The sequence below is a fragment of the Suricata suricatta genome, chromosome 4 (genome assembly GCF_006229205.1).
Source record: "Suricata suricatta isolate VVHF042 chromosome 4, meerkat_22Aug2017_6uvM2_HiC, whole genome shotgun sequence".
Taxonomy (NCBI): Eukaryota; Metazoa; Chordata; class Mammalia; order Carnivora; family Herpestidae; genus Suricata; species Suricata suricatta.
Window position 1 is genome coordinate 134,817,397 of NC_043703.1, and position 18,598 is coordinate 134,835,994.

The 18,598-nt window shown below is 41.7% G+C and overlaps 1 protein-coding gene across 6 annotated transcripts in view; it reads right to left on the reverse strand.

The window, feature by feature from the left end:
• GEMIN6 (gem nuclear organelle associated protein 6) overlaps positions 1–18,598 on the reverse strand; it is a 27,555-nt gene continuing 8,957 nt past the window's right edge. Inside the window, exons 1-3 of one of the 6 annotated variants that reach the window (XM_029937909.1) lie at positions 3,324–3,396; positions 2,647–2,784; positions 1–719 (exon numbers count right to left, since the gene is read on the reverse strand). In XM_029937909.1, coding sequence (XP_029793769.1) covers positions 344–719; positions 2,647–2,771 — 501 coding nt within the window. In that variant the 5' untranslated portion in view covers positions 2,772–2,784; positions 3,324–3,396 and the 3' untranslated portion in view covers positions 1–343. Of the gene's footprint in view, positions 720–2,646; positions 2,785–3,090; positions 3,397–12,598; positions 14,913–18,598 lie in introns of those variants that run through there. The other 5 variants (XM_029937908.1, XM_029937910.1, XM_029937911.1 and 2 more) reach the window with 5 other exon arrangements.

Here is an 18,598-nt window from a genome sequence, read left to right on the forward strand (position 1 = left end):
TACAGTTAGTGCAACAAACTCAACATTTTATATTGAATCTAACATGTTGCATTTCTTCCAAATACATTTCTTGCACAACAGAAATGGAGGTGTATCCCCCCCAAAAGACTCTTCCAATTCTAATGTCCCTGTGCGTGTGATACTATCCTAGCCACGGTTATTAGCACTCCTAATCCACATCTTTGATTTTTACCAAAACAATAGAGAATTAAAACTCTCTCTCACATACATACGTGCCTCTGAAGTCTTGTAATACGATGGATTTAACATTCAAAACACTTCATGAAGGAAAAAATAAAGATGAAGCCTTATTTCAATAAGCGCATCCATAGTTCTTGGCCTCTCACTGGGCAGCTGCAAGATGTCCTTGAATAAGATCCTGGACACGGGACAGAATGATCTCATTAGAACTGCTGCAATTTTCGGGCCCGTACGGGGGGTCTATCGTCAGGACCCCAGCCACACAGAGCGTCCTCCGTGAGTCTCCCTGTTCAGTGATGGGGATGCGGTTCTTCTCGAGCCATTGCTTGAGGCTGTTCTTCCTCTTCTCCAGGTCCTCGGGGCTGTATGCCTGGCAGTCTTCAGACATGAACAAGTGTGCCAGCTTCTCTCTCACTCCGTGGTCCCCTTCGTTCACAGTTTCAACAGTCTGCACAGCATGGCCCATAATTCCAGTCACAGATATGCTGTCATCTTCTAGGAAGTTCACGAGGACGATACTTTGGAGGAAAAGTAAGTTCAGAGCAGATGTGCAAAAAAAACCCACCTCAAGTCCCATAAAACTATGGAAGAAGCAATGGAATGAGAGGCGCCACCAGCCCCAACAGGTAATAAGAATACAGAATAAGAACTTCCCTGTTAAAAATTAATCCCCTCACCATCAAATGTTTGTACTTGGTCAATAAGTATTCACTGAGGGTCCTATATATCTAAACTCTTTTGTTGTTGTTGTTTATTTATTTTTGAGAGACACAGAACATGATCAGGGGAGGAGCAGAGAGAGGAGACACAGAATCTGAAGCAGGCTCCAGGCTCTGAGTTGTCAGCACAGAGCCCAACGCAGGGCTTGAATCACGAGCTGCAAGATCATGACCTGACCCAAAGTCAAACCTTTAACCGAATGAGCCCCCCAGGGGCCCCACATGTAAACTTTTTGTCTAGCCTAAAGCCAATCATTGCAGGATGCAGTTAAAGCATTAAAGATTTATAAATGGCTTAGATATTAGAAAAGAAGGGTACAGACTTAACTTTGAGAGTTCAACAACAACTGAGTAACTCGCCTTCATAGAAGATCAAAGAAAAGAACAAAACACAACATTAATGAAATAGAAAACAAAAGAGTTAATAACACGATCACCAAAGCCAAATGTTAGCTCTTTAAAAAACAAAACAATAAAAACCATGTAGGGACACCTGGGTGGCTCAGTTGGTCAAGTGTCCAACATCGGCTCAGGTCATCTCGCATGATATGATGCAATGTGAAGTGAAGGGGAGGTCACTTCTGTGGTATCTTCCCAAAGCCTACAACCCCAGGCTACTTATGAGAAAGCATCACACAAACCCAAACTGAGAGACATTCTTCAAAACACCTCATCGGTACTCTTCAAAAGCGTCAAGGTCATGAAAAACAAGGGAAGACTAAAAGTTATCACAAATCAGAGGCTAAGGACACATGATGATTAAATGTAATGTGGGATCCTAGATTGGGTCCTGGAACAGAATAAGGCCATTAGTGGAAAAACTTAAAATCCAAATATAACATAAGCTAAATTCAGAATGTGTGTTCAACTCTGCAAGACAAATGATCCCACTTCTTCAACAAATAAATGATACAGAAAACTAAAAAGAAGGGACGCCTGGGAGGCACAGTTGGTTGAGTGTCTGATTTCAGCTCGGGTGTTGATCCCAGGGTCCCGAGTCAGGCTCCACACTTATCATGGAGCCGGCTTAAGATACTCTCTCCCTTTACCCCTCTCCTCAACTCATTCGCTCTGGCTTTCTCTCCAAAATAATGAAAAAAAAAAAAAAAAAAAACCTAAAAAGAGAAAGTACAGAGTCACAGATCAGGATACTTAAGAAACATTATCAACCAAATTGATAAACCAATATAAAAAGATACTTTTGAGACAACAAGGCAAATCTAAACAAGGACTGTTAATAAAGTTATTATTACTTTTATTAGGTATTATGTTATTGTGGTTATTAAAGAGTCTTCATCAGTTGAAATATGTATTGATGTATTTATGAATAAAATTATAATGGTGTGACATTTATTACAGTTCTTAGCTATTAAAAGCTACATTGAGATATTTACGAAGGAAGCTAAATGAGCTGTGCAAATGGCTTAAAGATATTCTGAATGGGAAGGTAAAGCTAGTGTCTGTTATCCTATTCTCTCTACGTTTATGTATGTTTGAGATTTTCTAATAAAAACGTAGGAACAGAAAAAAAAAGTATCATTTCTACAAACCTGGCTGGTTCCAAGGTAATCCACAGTTTGAACAGCACTTAGATTCAAAGGCAATACAATTCCTACACGTGCATTCTTACATGCCTTTCATTTATCTACTTCCCTAGTTTGAATATAAGGTACGGCAGCACAAAGAGGGGTGGTCATGATTTCTGGAAAGCAGGACCCATACTCACTTGGCAGAAACTGGGTCTGTAGTTAAAACCCATCCTTTATACTCCTTCTCACTGGCTGTCACTTTGACTTCTTTGTACGTGTAATCTTGCCATTCTAAAGGGCCTTTCTTCATCCATTCATTCATGGCTGCCAGCTGACTAGATCAAAAACCACCACCAGTCCGGGTTAATACATATGTTTCACTCAAGCAAACCCCTAATCTCTATCCTAGGCATAGAGAACATCTGTGATTTGCCTCAAGTTCCACATCAGGAAAATAGCTGATACTCACAATTCAATCTGAAAGCTAAGGAGACATACCGAGCTGCCATGGGGCTAACCCATCCGGCTTACTACTGTTCCACCACCCAGTCCCACTCCATATCGCCTTCACCCTGGCTTTGAACTCCGAACCGCAGATGCTCCAACCCTTTGTCTGCTCTCCACACCCCTTTTAGCCAAACCTGAAAAAGAAAACTCGCTCTCTCTGGCTGTTTCTCCGCTGGATCTCGCCAGGGAGAGTCCTCGGATTTGTGACAATTCCCTCTTTCTTGTTTGGAAGATGCACGAACCAGGGGGCAGCAGCGAAGGCTCTCCAGCGCAGATTCCCTGACCTAGCTTGCAGCAGCGCGATACTTAAAGCAGCACCCAAACCCAGTGGTGCTTAACGTTTAATCCCAACAAATGACAAAAATACCAGTTACAACTCGTAGCAGTGAAGGACACACACGAACCACGCGCGGTAAGGAAAGTGTCTCCTCTGCGCCACCCGTCTGAGCCCAGCATGCCCTGGGCCGCGTCGTCACTTCCTTCCCCCAGAATTCTCTGTTTTGTAGTCCTTGGCTTTGGTCACACCTATGGGTCTGAGGGAGTTGGCGGGCTGGATGGCGGGGATAAAGCTCAGGCACGGGGTGCGGGCAGGGCTTGAGATTTTTGTGTAATCAGGCTCCTTGTTCGCTAGAGCCCCTCCTCTTCACTGCCACGATGGACATTTCAACCTTTTGCTTTGAAAGAGGAAAAGTCTCGTGCCAGGTCCTCACTGAGAATAGACATGGAAATGCACCCTTGCGGTGGAATCAAAGCACAAGAACCCTCTAGGGAAATCCTAAAGCTTTAGAAGCGTGAAATGAAAATGCCTTGGAGAAGAGCGGTAGAACCAAGATATTTGTTTGTTACGCCGGTGTGAGGCAATTAATACCTCTGCTCCTTCGGGATGTGCCTTTGCTACAGTCCTGCAGGAGTTGCAGAAGCCAGAAAGAAAGCACAGGATCGGGATGAATTCCACCTAGAAGACCTCTCGGTGGGAAAGCTCAGCTTCTCCTCCAATCCCCCACCCCCTCCTCAGTCCCCCAGTAGAAAAGTGCAAAAGACTCGCTTCTGCCGCGGATTTATGTTCAGGTACTTAGGTGATCCCTGGCTTGGTCCCGTTTTTTTTTTTTCTAGACTGTGATCCTGAAAAATGCTACAGGGTTAAACGTTGAGTTTCTGCAATTGTGAACACCAAGGGAGATTTACAGAAACTGAATCAGAGGACTGCTCATGGTCTCCCCGCTAGTGATTTTGTAGCTCCTGAGTTGGAGTACCACATCAGCTCTCTGCTTTCAGCGCTGAGCCTGCTTCAGATCCTCGGTCCTCTGCTCTCTGCCCCTCTGCTGCTTGCGCTTGTGCGCTGTCTCAAAAATTACTTAAAAAAATAGCTTTTCCCTTACAGTCTGGAATTTGAGTTCACATAATCCTTGTAAAGTATATTGTTTATCACTGCCATCATTTCAAATAATCCTTTGGCAACCTTCAGTCATTGAATTGTAAAGACGCAGGTTTGAGACAATAGAAGGGCACACATTGCCCAAGGCAAGAGGGACCACCCTTGTAATACCCTTAACATTCCTAAGGGCAGGCCAAGAAATAGAAGCTATAGGTAATCAGTTATTGCCTAAGGTTAGTTACACCCTACGTGGGGGTCCTGGGTCCTGGGTCTACTCTGTAATTGGTTAACACTCTAAATGTTGTAATTGGATAAACCTGCTGTCAATAATATTGTGTAATAATAATTGGATCGCTGTACCTATGTCACAATTTTCTTTAACTTCCCCTTCCCAAACTCATAAAAGCCCTACCCCACCTTTGTTCGGGGCTCTCAGCACAGATCCACTGCGTTGGTGAAGGCTGTGAGACCGAACGTAGGCTGGGCGAGCCTAAGCCGTAATAAAACTGCCCTTTGCTTTTATATGCGTGACTTGGTCTCCCTGGCAGTTTCTGGTTTTGGGGTGATATTGATAACTTGGGCATTACAGAATGATTGGTTGATTTTATTAATGTGGCTTTGTAGATTAATTTTTTTTTAATTTTTTAATGTTTTATTTATTTTTGATACAGAGAGAGACAGAGCATGAGAGGGGGAGGGACAGAGAGAGGAGACACAGAACTGAAAGCAGGCTCCAGGCTCTGAGCTGTCAGCACAGCTAATGCACAGAGCCTGACGCGGGGCTCAAACCCACGAACGTGAGATCTGACCTGAGCCGAAGTCGGAGGCTTAACCGACTAAGCCACCCGGGCGCCCCTGATTAACTTTAAAGTCCTCTATAAATCTACAAAGAGCTACTATAAATACTGTAAGGTTTAATAGATGGAGGCAGAGACGGGAGGACAAAGAGACCACGTTATGGTGCCAAGAAGGCCTTTATTGGGATCTGCAATTCCCGGGCGAGGTTCCGTGACTCTGGAGCGGGGAGTCAGGGAAGTCGCACCTGATATGGGAGAGCAAGGTCTTTTATGGGTGCCGAAGTTCCGGGTTTGAGCTTAGGTGGGCTGATAGCCACGTAGGGTCTTCTTTGGACGGTGGCAGGATTCAATTGGTTGTTCGCTTCGGTGGGGAGGAGGATACTGGAATTCCATGGTGAGGCATTACAGTTTGAGATAGTCCAGATTGAGAGTGGGGGTCGTCCGTCCTGGTGGCGCCTGGATCTGTTATCTGGCCTGCAATAAAATGGCCGCTGGTGCTTTCCAAATGGCTCGGGTCATCCCAGGTTTGCAAGTGGGGGTTGTCAGTGTTCGCAGCTCTCCACATCAAAGTGGCCGCTCAGTTGCTTTCCCATGGCAACTCTTACAAATACCAGTTGTTACTGTCTGAAGTTAAACGTTTGACCTTGAAAAAATTCAGTCCAAAAGAGCTTCAACCATTTGCAACAACTGGTTATTTGCAGTTGAAGCGGCCTAACTGTCCTGAAGAATCAAAGACTTCGGAAAGGAGCTTCAAGCTTAATTTAAATTACACCTTTTAAATTGATGAGACTGGGGCAGTTTCCTTCTCTTCTCTCCCCCTCTCCCTTTAGTTTTCTAGAGAAACTAAAGAATCACTGCATCTACATATGGAATCACTGATTTCTAACAGACTGAGCCCAGCCTACTTCCTGATGGAGGTTTACAGAAAGACCCTCTCCAGTAGTCCACCCTCAACAAGTTCGGATAGTGCAATTTCCTTTTTGATCTCTCTGGTGGCTCCCTCTGACCAGTTGATGTCCCTTCTCTCACATTCTTCACTTTTCTCCTAGATTTTGGAGTAAAATTTGTTTAATTTTTAGCAAGAAATATTTTCTTTTTATTTTTTTTTAAGAAATATTTTCTTAAATAATCTCTACACCCAATGTAGGGTTCAAACTCATGACCCCAAGATTAAGAGTTGAATGCTCTGGGGTGCTTGGGTGGCTCAGTTGGTTAAGTGTTTGACTCTTCATTTCAGCTCAGGTTATGATCTCACGGTTTGTGGGATCAAGCCCCACATTAGGGTTTGCGTTGACAGCACAGAGTCTGCTTGGGATTCTCTCTCTCCCTCTCTCTCTGCCCCTCCACAGCACGGGCTTTCTCCCTGTCTTATTTCTCTCAAAATACATAAATAAATAAACATTAAAAAACATTACATACTCTACCCACTGAGCCAATCAGGTGTCTGAGCAAGAAATATTTTTTTAAAAACCTTGTGTTGGGGCGCCTGGGTGGCTCAGTCAGTTAAGCCTCCGACTTCGGCTCAGGTCAGATCTCATGTTCGTGGGTTCGAGCCCTCCGTCAGGCTCTGTGCTGACAGCTAGCTCAGAGCCTGGAGCCTGTTTCAGATTCTGTATCCCTCTCTCTCTGACCCTCCCCCTCTCATGCTCTGTCTCTTCTGTATCAAAAATAAATAAAGCATTAAAAAAAAATTAAAAAAAAAAAAAAACCTTGTGTTTACTGCCCTGAAGAAAATCAGAAGGTAAAAAAAGTTGTCAATAGTTTTATTACTGTTCTTCATCATGGTACAAAGATAAACCTGCCCTGCCTTGGCCAGACTATCACAATTTTCGATTCATAGTGTTGGATCTTAATAGTAGGTAGATAAAGAATATACTTATCATGAAAAAAATAGGTAGGAAATGAGGTGAGAGTAGGGTAGTAATTTGCTAAGTATATCTTATGCAATGTAAAGTCAGAAAAAAAATAATCTGGTCATTTTGGTCCAAGATTTTTTTTAATGTTCTGGCTTTTTCTTCCAACAAATAGAACACGCTAAAAATGTCTATTCTTTCCTTGTACATTTATTCATCAAGCATATATTGTGTACCTATACATGCTACATTTTCTGTTAACAACTAGGAATTCAAAAAATAATTTTAAAAATGTCTTGCCGTTGGAAAGGGGATGATGTCCCCTTGTACTTACAAACAAGTAAGCTATCATTCTACCTGGACGTGATAATAAATGGGAAGGGTTGGGGAAAGTGTTCTTAGAAAAGCTTCTTAAAGAGGTGCCCTTGAACTTGATTTATGGGTAATGAACCAACCACAAAAAATTCTGTGTCTATAGGATATAGAATCTGATCAAAGGAGCTATAGGTTGGAATGAAAAGCACTGGGCAAGGAGTTTGGGCAACCTTGGTTTCAATTTGGTTAAATCTGTAGTGTCCTGGTAGACCAGTTTCCCAGAAAAAAAAAAAACAGGCTTGATTTGTACCATTTGCTGATTTCTATGGGGTAAATATTCCTACCATGGCTGATTTCAACAACTGGCTGTAAAAAATTCCTGAATATTTTGTTATGCCCAGATCGCAGTATCCCCCAAAGACCAGAGACTGCCAGGGAGACCAAGGCACGCATGCAAAAACAAAGGGCTTTATTACTGGCTTGGGCTCACAGACTTCACCAATGCAGTAGATCCGTGCTGAGAGCCCCAAACAAGGGCTGAGCAGGGTTTTATGGGGTTTGGGAAGGGGCAGTTACAGGAAATTGTGACATAGGTACAGTGATCCAATCAGTATCGCATAACACTATTGGCAACAACTTTAACCATACATTTTGTTTAGAGCGTTCGTTACTTTTGGTGGGACCCAATGACAACATTTAGAATATCTTTGAAAATAACCAATTACAGAGTGGGCCCAAGACCCCCACATGGGGTGAGTAACTGGTTAATCTAGTATTAAACAACAGGTAACTATCTATGGTTTCCATCTACAGGCCTGTCCTTAGGAATGTTAAGGGTGTTAGCCGGCCGCTTCTGATTGGGTGCTGTGAAGGTGGTCTCCTGTTGAGCAATCTGTGCCCTTTTATTGTCTAATGATTCTGGGAAACTGAAACTTAGGCCTTCAAGAACAAAGGGGAAACTTAAAGCCTGTCATGGAGTCAGTTTGGTTCAGACCTGTGTCCTTTCAATTTAACAATGGTTTTGAAACAGTTTAAGCTGGTTCCTGCTCACCACTGACTGTGTTCCTATCAGCTTTCTGACTTTTGATGTCATTTGCCTTCTTAGATTTCAATTTCCTTCCTCATTTGTAAATGAAAATGTGGGATTAGATGACTTCACATCCCATCAGCAATAAATTTTCATGACTAAGCCATATACAGTTACTTAGTAAGGCCTGTAAACCCTCTAAGGGCAGGGGCCATGTCTGTTTTATTTACTACCATATCCTGCACCTCTACCACATTGGCTGGCATATAGTAAGTGCTCAATTTGAATTGAATTTTTATTTGTTAGGTAGTTATATAGCACATAATATGTGCCAGGCACTACTTTAAGAACTTCCAAAATATTAACTCATTTTGAGTAAATAACTAGACCAAAAAGAACGGAAAATTTTTCAGTAATGGAATAACATGATTAAATCAGTATATTAAGAAGGATGCAGAGAAAATAGAGGTAGAGAAAGTAAGTACAGAATATATATATTTATATATACATATATATGTGTATGTGTGAGTGTGTGTATACCCTGAAACTTTACATAAAAGGTAGCCTGTCTATCCAAACAAAGCAATGGTATCAGGACAGAAAAATTCCAGAATCACTTTCCAAATGGAAATCAGTTTTAAGGAGGCAGTGTCTCCAAATTGATTAGTTATCTGCCCTGCCAAGTACTGCCTGGAGGGGAGATTTTACAGTCTCAGAGGAGATTGGTTTGCCTAACCATAGAGTGAAGATAGGATTGTTTTCCAAGGAGGAAAATGCTTTGATTGGACTTCTGAACTCTAAAGTTCATGTTAAGGCTTGAAGCTTTAGAAAACTGTTTCTGTATTATTGTTTTTCAAATACGCTTGGATAATCTCTCTTTTTTTTATTTTTTTAATGATTTTTATTTATTTTTGAGAGACAGAGATAGTGTGAGCACAGGAGGGTCAGAGAGAGAGGGAGACACAGAATCTGAAGCAGCCTCCAGGCTCTGAGCTAGCTGTCAGCACAGAGCCCGACGCGGCGCTTGAACTCATGAACTGTGAGATCATGACCTGAGCTGAAGCCGGCCGCTTAACCAACTGAGCCACCCAGGTGCCCCTTGGATAATCTCTTTATGTTGGCTAAACATCAGTGCCACTTTATTTTCTCTTTTTTTCCCTCTTATTCAATGACATCATCAACTTAAGTGGTAAGAATATACAAATTTTACACAAATGTTATTTTGTTTTGAAAAAAATAAAGTGGGGTTAACTATTTTTATTTTTCCCTGGAATTGCCTTGGAACAACAAAAGATGTTGACTACTGAGTTCCTAAAAATCAGTGCAGTGGTCCAGACAGGACATAAGCTGATAGCAGTGGAAATGAAAAAGGGGGAAAGGAATAGATTCAACAAATGCTTCAAGGGAAAAATCAACAGGCCCCACGTCAGGCACTGCGTGGACAGCTCAGAGCCTGGAGCCTGCTTTGGATTCTGTGTCTCCCTCTCTCTCTGACCCTCACCCACTCTCACTCAGTCTCTCTCTGTCTCTCTCAAAAATAAACATTAAAAAAATAGTAGGCATTCAATATATATTTATTTAACCAATTAATAAATTTGCTCTTCATTGGAAGAAGCTGAGACAAAACACAAGACCATGATTTAGGCAGAGTTACTTATTTCATAAGTGACCAAGAACAGAAAAAGCAAATTAACAGGTCAAATTTAAGATTGGCGAAGCGGGTAACAAAGCAACCTTTGCTTTTTCTAAGGAAGTAACTTAAATCCTCTGCGCTAAGGAACCATGTATCATTATTCTTACTACTGGTAGTAGTAGTAATTACAAACATGTATTAACTTAATCTTAATGAACACAGAAAAAACATGAAATAGGAACTATTATCCTTGCAAAGGACACTGAGTCACAGAGGCCAGAGACCATGCGACTAGCTAGTGACAGAACAAGGATACAAATCCAGGTAATCAGACCAGAGCCTGGCCTCTTAACTACTATACCATACTAACTAAATAAAGAAGGATAACTTAAGCATAGTTGTACATCTAAAAATTTTGTGTTTTTTTAATCTTTATTTTTGAGAGAGACAGACAGACAGACAGTGTGAGCAGAGGAGGAACAGAGAGAGGGAGACAAAGAATCTGAAGCAGGTTCCAGGCCCTAAGCTGTCAGCACACAGCCTAACACGGGGCTTGAACTCGCAAACCACTAGATCATGACCTGAGCCAAAGTCAGATGCTTACCCCACTGAGCCACCCAGGTGCCCCATCTAAGTTTTTTTTTTTTTAATGTTTATTCATTTTTGACAAATGACGAGAGACAGAGCATGAGTGGGGGAGGGGCAGAGAGAGAGGGAGACGGAATCCAGAGCAGGCTCCAGGCTCTGAACTGTCAGCACAGAGCCCAACTCAGGGCTCAAACCCACAGACCGTGAAATCATGACCTGAGCTGAAGTCGTACGCTTAACCGACTGAGCCACCCAGGTGCCCTTGCACAGTTGTACATCTATTTGTAGTTCATAAGGAATGTGCTTTTCAAAGTAAGCATTTTTAAATCTGAAACACTAGCTCTTCATTGTGCCGTTTCAGTTGATTGCTTGGGATGCCCAAAGCATTAAAATAATGTGTTTCACTCATGTGTTTTAGCAAACCAGACTTTCCCAGCAAGGTCTGTTTCCAAGGGTGACTTTCCAAGGGAGGATACACACAGCCAGATTTAATGGTCTGGAAACTGAACGGTCTATCCCCAAGGCAGGTAAAGCAATATGGGCCCCCTGCCTACCGCTGCCATATACTCTCAGATTAACCCACTAACAATAGCAACAGGATAGATACAAGCATTTAATTAAGTTGTAGCTCCTTAGGCCTTAGGGAGGGTAACTAAGGGAGGGTCAGGCAGTAACTCAAGTCTCCCTTCACAGGCTTAGCCTTTTTTTTCCTGCTCAGTGTATCTATCTTCCCTCCACTCCTCCTCCAATTATCTTCAAAGAGTGTGTGTGTGGGAGGGGTGGCTTTTTCTTCTCTACTCTATGGCAAACTACAGATCCATATTTGAGCTTCCTAAGGAAAAAGGTGAAACAGACTACTGATCACGCAGAGGAAAATATCTTCTCTGCTATAAAAAGCCAGTACAAATTATGGTGTAGGGGTGACTGGATAGCTCGGTCAGTTAAGTATGTCACTCTTTATTTCAGCTCAGGTCATGATCTCCCGGTTCAGGGTTTGAGCCCCGCGTCAGGCTCCATGCTGACAGCACAAAGTCAACTTGGGATTCTCTCCCTCCCTCTCTCTCTCTCTCTCTTCCCTCCCTCTCTCTCTCTGCCCCTCCCTGCTCATGCATGCTCCCTCAAAATAAATAAACATTTAAAAAATTACTGTGTAAGAGGGAAAACAAGTCAGAGTCTATGCTCTTCAGTGCATCATTGTTTTGAAATGTCAGACGTTAAAGGTTTCTTTCTTTTTTTTTTTTAAATGTTTTATTTATTTTTGATACGGAGAGAGACAGAGCATGAGAGGGGGAGGGGCAGAGAGAGAAGGAGACACAGAACTGGAAGCAGGCTCCAGGCTCTGAGCTACCTGTCAGCACAGAGCCTGATGCGGGGCTCGAACCCACGGACGTGTGATCTGACCTGAGCCGAAGTCGGAGGCTTAACCAACAGAGCCACCCAGGCACCCCAGGTTTCTTTCTTTTGACTATAAAAACATGCATAGGGCACTGGGATTCCTGGCGTAGCTACTTTTTATATTTTATTGGCAAGTTATCTAGTGAGAGGTTAAAAAATATATTTTTTGAGTTTTTGAAAATGTTATCTAACCTAATTGAAAACTTCATAACATATAGGAAAGGGTTTACTTTATTTTTAAAACTTTTTAACGTTTCTTTATTATTGAGAGACAGAACATGGGTAGGGGAGGGGCAGAGAGAGGGAGAGACACAGAATCTGAAGCAGGCTCCAGGCTCTGAGCTGTCAGCACAGAGCCCGACGTGGGGCTCGAACTCAAGAACCACGAGATCAGGACCTGAACCATAGACAGACACTTAACCGACTGAGACACCCACGTACCCCCAGAGAGGGTTTACTTTATAATGTATAGCTGACCCTTCAACAACATGGGTTTGAAATGTGCAGATTCACTTATACCTGAATTTTTTGTTTGTTTGATATGATACAGCCCTGTAAATGTATTTTCCCTGCTTTATGCTTTCCTCAATAACCTTTTTTCTCCTCCAGCTTCCTTTACAATAAGGACACACTATGTAATACATACAACATACAAAGTATTTGTTAATTGACTGTGTTATTGACAGGCCTTTTGGTCAACAGTAAGCTATCAGTGGTTAAGTTGTAGGGACGTCAAAAGTTGTATGTAGATTTTTGACTGTGCAGGGTCAGTGCCCATAATCCCTGTGTTGTTCAGTGGTCAACTGTACATCTTTTGCCTTTTCTTTTTCAAGAATGGGCAGCACTCCATTTGCCAGTCTAAGACATTGCATTTTATTGGTATAGAGAAGGAAAGAGGGAAAAGTAATGGCCAATCCCTTTCTTACTTGTTGCTGATCAGATTTTGGCATCTGTCTCTTCTTAGATATCTTCCACAAAGAAATGACCTTTCTTGCTGGTTGCGGCTACATCACCCATGATAAACAAAACCCCTCTTTGTGTCAAAACCATCACTTTTCTTTAGCTATTTGTTCAAGGGCTATGTGGGCCCTAAACTGTAATCGAGTTTCCATGGAATAGTCTTTGTAGTTTTGAATATTGCCTAGGCTTTTTGTTGCCCTGTCATAATCTCCTTGTAGATAGTGGAGAATTCCTAGTTCGTAGTAAGTATACGGCACCAAATAGTGGTCGTATTTCAACGATTTCTCCTTCTGAATGACACGATGAAAGTAATGCTCAGCCATCGAATATCTGCCGAGGTGTTTCAGGCACAGGCCCTTCAGCAAGTTTATCAAACTTAGGTCATCTGTGCCATACTCGGTATCTGGATTTTCTCGCAAGAGGTCTTCTCCTTTATCAATTATTGACAGCCAGTTTGAAATAAGGTCTAGTTTTTTGCTCATGACTCGGAAACCACTCCAGGAGTAAATGAATTCCAGAATGGGCTGCGCTGTATACCAGCCGGTAGTGGTCCCGTAGCGCCGCCCCTTCTCAGCAACGAACTTTTCTATTGGCACAAAACTTCCTAACATTTTGATTTTCAGGCTATCCACTTGTAAGAAGAGAGAGCTTATGTCCTCACTCACTGATTTCACAGATTGGGAAGGAAGCAAGGTAAGCAGCATGGCTCTACTGTACATGTATATTGCCCGAGACCACCTGCTGTAACGAGACAGGAGATTGGCATAGCGGTAAGCCTTCTTCCAATTCCCCAGAAAGATGTGGCACCACATGAGTTCCCAGTAACAGAGATGATGAACCTGCTTCCATTCATTTTGAATAAGGATGCACTCTGCTAATACTAACTGTGCGTTTTCAAAATTTCCTTTCAGCATACAAAAACGTGCCTGAAAAAATTTAAGTATGACACAGTTTGGGAATTTCTGGAGGTAGATTAGGAAGAGATCCTCTACAGCAGAACTGTGATCCCTTTCAACACCAATAGCTACATAGATGTAACTGTAATAAAAGACTAGAGTCAAAGCACTTAAGATATTATTTATATGGGATTTGGATGCACTCTCATAAAGCAAAGTCAAGCCTACCTCTCTATCACCAGAATATCCAACAATATTGAGTAGTTTAAGTGTCTTTGGTGGCACAAGTGATAATAGCAGATTGAATGCTCCAAGTCCAAATTTTACTCCTTCAACCAGGTGTTCGTAGGTTTTGCTGTGGTAGTTAGGCATCTGTGTTAATACCTGTTGACAGTCTTTGTATATTTGATAACTTAACCCAATGTTAATTGCACTTTTAAGGAAACTAAGAATACTTTCATCCTGTATAGATGTTACAGTGGCTTTCAGAATCAAACACTGCGCATAGCAGATTTCAGCATGCAATTCCTCTTCTTTAATAGCCTTTATTCCATGTTTCTTCACGAGATGAGAAAAATTCATCATCCTAAACTTTCTTCGGAAATTGTTACAGGTTTTCAAAGCTTCCTTCGCAGTAGTCACCCCAGTCTGTATATCCTGTGGCTCAAAAGTCAAAATGGCCTTGACAACCATAAGGATATTATAGATCAGAGCATGGTAGATGCTGTTTTTCGACCATGGGTGAATGAGATGTATGGCATCGGAGAATCTGTTATTTAGGAACAAATACAATCCAGTTGTGCACTCTTCCAGGGAAGATGTTAGATTCATTGTTGTGGCCACAGGGATCATTTCATAGGCATCTTCAAACTTTTCCTCGTCACCTTCTGTCTTACTTAGAGTATTTGATGTAAAGTCAGCCCCCTTATCATTTTCTCTTTTACTTAGAGTAAGAGACATCTTTGCTTCTCTACGTTGGAGACGGGAATTATTTGAAGGGGAGAGATGTGGCTTCTGCTCTCCTGACTGGGCTCACTTCTTCCACAGCCTGAGGTGTCACTGCTACAACGGAGGCAGACAAACTGATAGTGTGGGTGCGGCATTAGGATATCCTCATCTACGCCAGACAAAGGAGGGGGAAAGACAATCTATTTACCTAGAAGAAGTACTTATGAAAAATTCAAATCATTTGTAATATATAGAAAACATGTAAAGCAAATCTTTTGTAAACCAAGAGAGTTCTTTTGTCAATAATATACATTTTCAGAAATGTTAATGGAGGAAGGCTCATTCCCTTTTAAAAAAATGTTTGAGTATAGTTGACACACTCCCTATTTTCCCCCGTTTTATTGAGATAAAACTGACAGAACTCTAGGATGTTTAAAGTATATAACATGATAGTTTGGGGGAAATGAGAACATTTTCCTACTCCCAGCAAATTTCAATTATACAATAAAGTGTTAGCAACTGTAGTCACCATGTTATATGTTAGATCCTCAGACCTTATTCATCTTATAACTGAAATGTTGTAGTTTTTTCACCAGCCTGTCCCTATTTCACCCACTCCCCAAATTCCTTGTTCTTGATGCTCCTATGAGGGGACTTTTCTGCTAGAGGAATACTCTGGGCTCACTTCTGGCTGGGAACAGACAAAAGAACCTGGAACTGTATTGCTCTATGCCTCCTGAATTCTTCCTTCTGAAATTTGCCTGTTCTAAGTCTGAAACCAAAAACCAGGAAGAGTTGCTTTTCTGCTCTCCAGCTGTTCCTGGGACCAGGTAGGCAAATAAATCTGTTTAATTAGGGGGTAAAGCATCAGTGAGCCCACTTGGTCGCACATCACGTCTGAAATCACAGTAACTATCAACTTAATCAGAAAGGCCGTGTTTTGGTGTCCTTCTGCCTGACCCTTGCATCTATATCCCATTGGTTCTGAACTTAGGCAGGAAAGGGGATGTTATTTATTGACCCCTAAGAAAACCATCTCCTTCTCCCCCAACTTTTTTTTAAATGTTTTTATATATTTTTGAGAAAGACAGCATGAGCAGGGGAGGGTCAGAGATAGAGGCAGACACAGAATCTGAAGACAGGTTCCAGGCTCTGAGGTAGCTGTCAGCACAGAGCCTGACGCGGGGCTCGAACCCACAAATCATGAGATTATGACCTGAGCTGAAGCCGGACGCCCAACCGACTGAGCCACCCAGGTGCCCCCTTTATTTATTTTTTTTCCCCCTTCCAACTCTTGTATTCCCTCTCTAGATGGTTGGTACTATTATCCACATTAGATCTCTTTTATCCCCCCCTCCCAAACCCTGTCAGATCTACTTTGCTGAATGCAGTATCTTTCCCTTGTCTTCCAAATCACCCTGCACATTCTTTTTTTTTAATGTTTATTTATTTTTGAGAGAGAGACAGAGTGTGAGCTGGGGAGGGGCAGAGAGGGAGATGCAGAATCTGAAGCAGGCTCCAGGCTCTGAGCTGTCAGTACAGAGCTGGATGTAGGGCTCAAACTCACAAACCGTGAGATCATGACCTGATCCGAAGTCGGATGCTTAGCCGACTGAGCCACCCAGACACCCCATCTGTTTGTCTACTCTTAAAAGAATTAATCTAGTGGGGCACCTGGCTCGCTTAGTTGGTAGATCATGTGGCTCCTTCTCAGGGTTGTAAACTTGAGCCCTACATTGGACATAGAGGTTACTTAAAAATAAAATCTTAAAGAAAAATTTAAAAAGGATCAATCTAGTGAGAATGGATTAGGGAACAGTAATCCTTAGCCAGGAAAATCAGTCAAGTAGGGGGCTTGAGTGGGAGAGGCTGAAGGTACGGAAAGGAACAATTCAATGGAAAGAAAGCTGAAGGGGATGCACAGAGCGCAGGTGCAGGAAGGAGTAGCCTTGGATGAGAATAACCTCTCGCACTAAATAGAAGAGACTTCCGTTCTGTCGTTCACTCCATGCAGACTGAATTGAGCTCCTTTGATCATATTGAGCACTATTCTTAGTGCTGGGGAGATAGGAGTGAACAAAACAAAGACCTAGCTCCCATGGAAAACAATAAACAAAGGAATAAATAACATGTCAGCAGTTGACTTATGCTATGAAGAGAGTAAAACAGATTCAGACAGAATGAGGAATTTAGAGAGTGATGGTGTGTAAGGTACTTGCTATTTTATGTAGGGCAGTCAGGGAAGGCCTCCCGATAATGTGACATTTGAGCAGAGTTGTAGACAATGTGAAAATCTCTTGATCTCTTCTTTCAGTCTAAGATAAGTGAACATTCTTTGTGTTCTCATGATGTCTTGTACTTCCCTCTATCCCAGCACTTGCTATATGTATGTATTTTTAAACATCTGTCTTCTTTCTGCATCTCACATATCTACCTTCATCACCAAGGACCATGATTGGCACTCAATCATTAAACTAAATTAGCATTAAAATTTTTTTTTAATGTTTATTTTTGAGAGAGACAGAGTGCAAGTGGAACAGGGGCAGAGAGAGAGGGAGACACAGAATCTAAAGCAGGCTCCAGGCTCTGAGCTAGCTGTCAGCACAGAGCCTGACACGGGGCTTGAACCCACGAACGTGAGATCTGACCTGAGCCGAAGTCAGAGGCTTAACCAACTGAGCCACCCAGGCGCCCCCAAATTAGCATTTATTGAATGGCTAGGACAGTTTTCAATTTATATACACTAAAATAAATTTAAGATGAAGTAATCATGTAACTGTTAAAACAATGATTAAAACAATGAGACTCGGAAAAATATAACAGTGAATACTACAAAGAATTGATGTCCTGGGGCACCGGGGTGACTCAGTCAGTTGAGCCTCTGACTTCAGCTCAGGTCATAATCTTGCGGTCTGTGCGTTTGAGCCCTTTGTTGGGCTCTATGAGCCTGGAGCCTGCTTCAGATTCTGTCTGTCTGTCTGTCTCTCTCTGGCCCTCCCTTGCTTGTGCTCTCTTTCTCAAAAATAAATAAATCAACATTAAAAAAAAAAAGAATTGATATCCTTAATATAGTAAGAATTCCTAAATTCAACTAAGAAAAAACACCCCAACAGAAAAATCAGCAAAGGACATGAATGAATTGCCAATTAGCATAATGTTAAATCTCATTGTAAAAAATAAAATACAAATTAAAAAATAATATATCCATCTTAAAAATGAAATTTGGCAGATTAAAAAATTCATCCAGTGTCAATGAAGATACAGAGAACCAAGTATCTTTGTGGACTTACTGGTGGGTATATAATTGGCTACAACCATTTTGGAGAGCTATTTGGCAACATGTTTTAAAAGCTTTTACATTTTTTATTCTCTTTTTTTAAATGTTTATTTATTTATCTTGAGGGGAAGAAGAGCAGAGAGAGGGAGAGAAAATTCCAAGCAGGGTCAGTGCTGTCAGTGTAGAGCCCAACAAGGGACTCAAACCCATGAACTGTGAGATCATGAGCTGCACCAAAATCAAGTCAGACACTTAACTGACTGAGCTACCTAGGCACCCCTTTCTAGACTCTTTGAACCAACAATTTCACTTACTGAATTATTCTAGGGAAATGATCAGGGATGTAGGTAAATATCTACAGAAGTTATATATACTTCAGCATTATTTATAATATAAAAAGTGAAAATAATGAAAATTTCTTACAACAGAGGATACTGATGAAATGGAATACTGTGCCAATACTATAATGTTGAGTATTTAAGGACTTGGAAAATTGTTTATGGTATAATGCACTGTATTAGTTGGGGTTCTCCAGAGAAACATAACCAATACCAGATATATATATATATAATAGTATG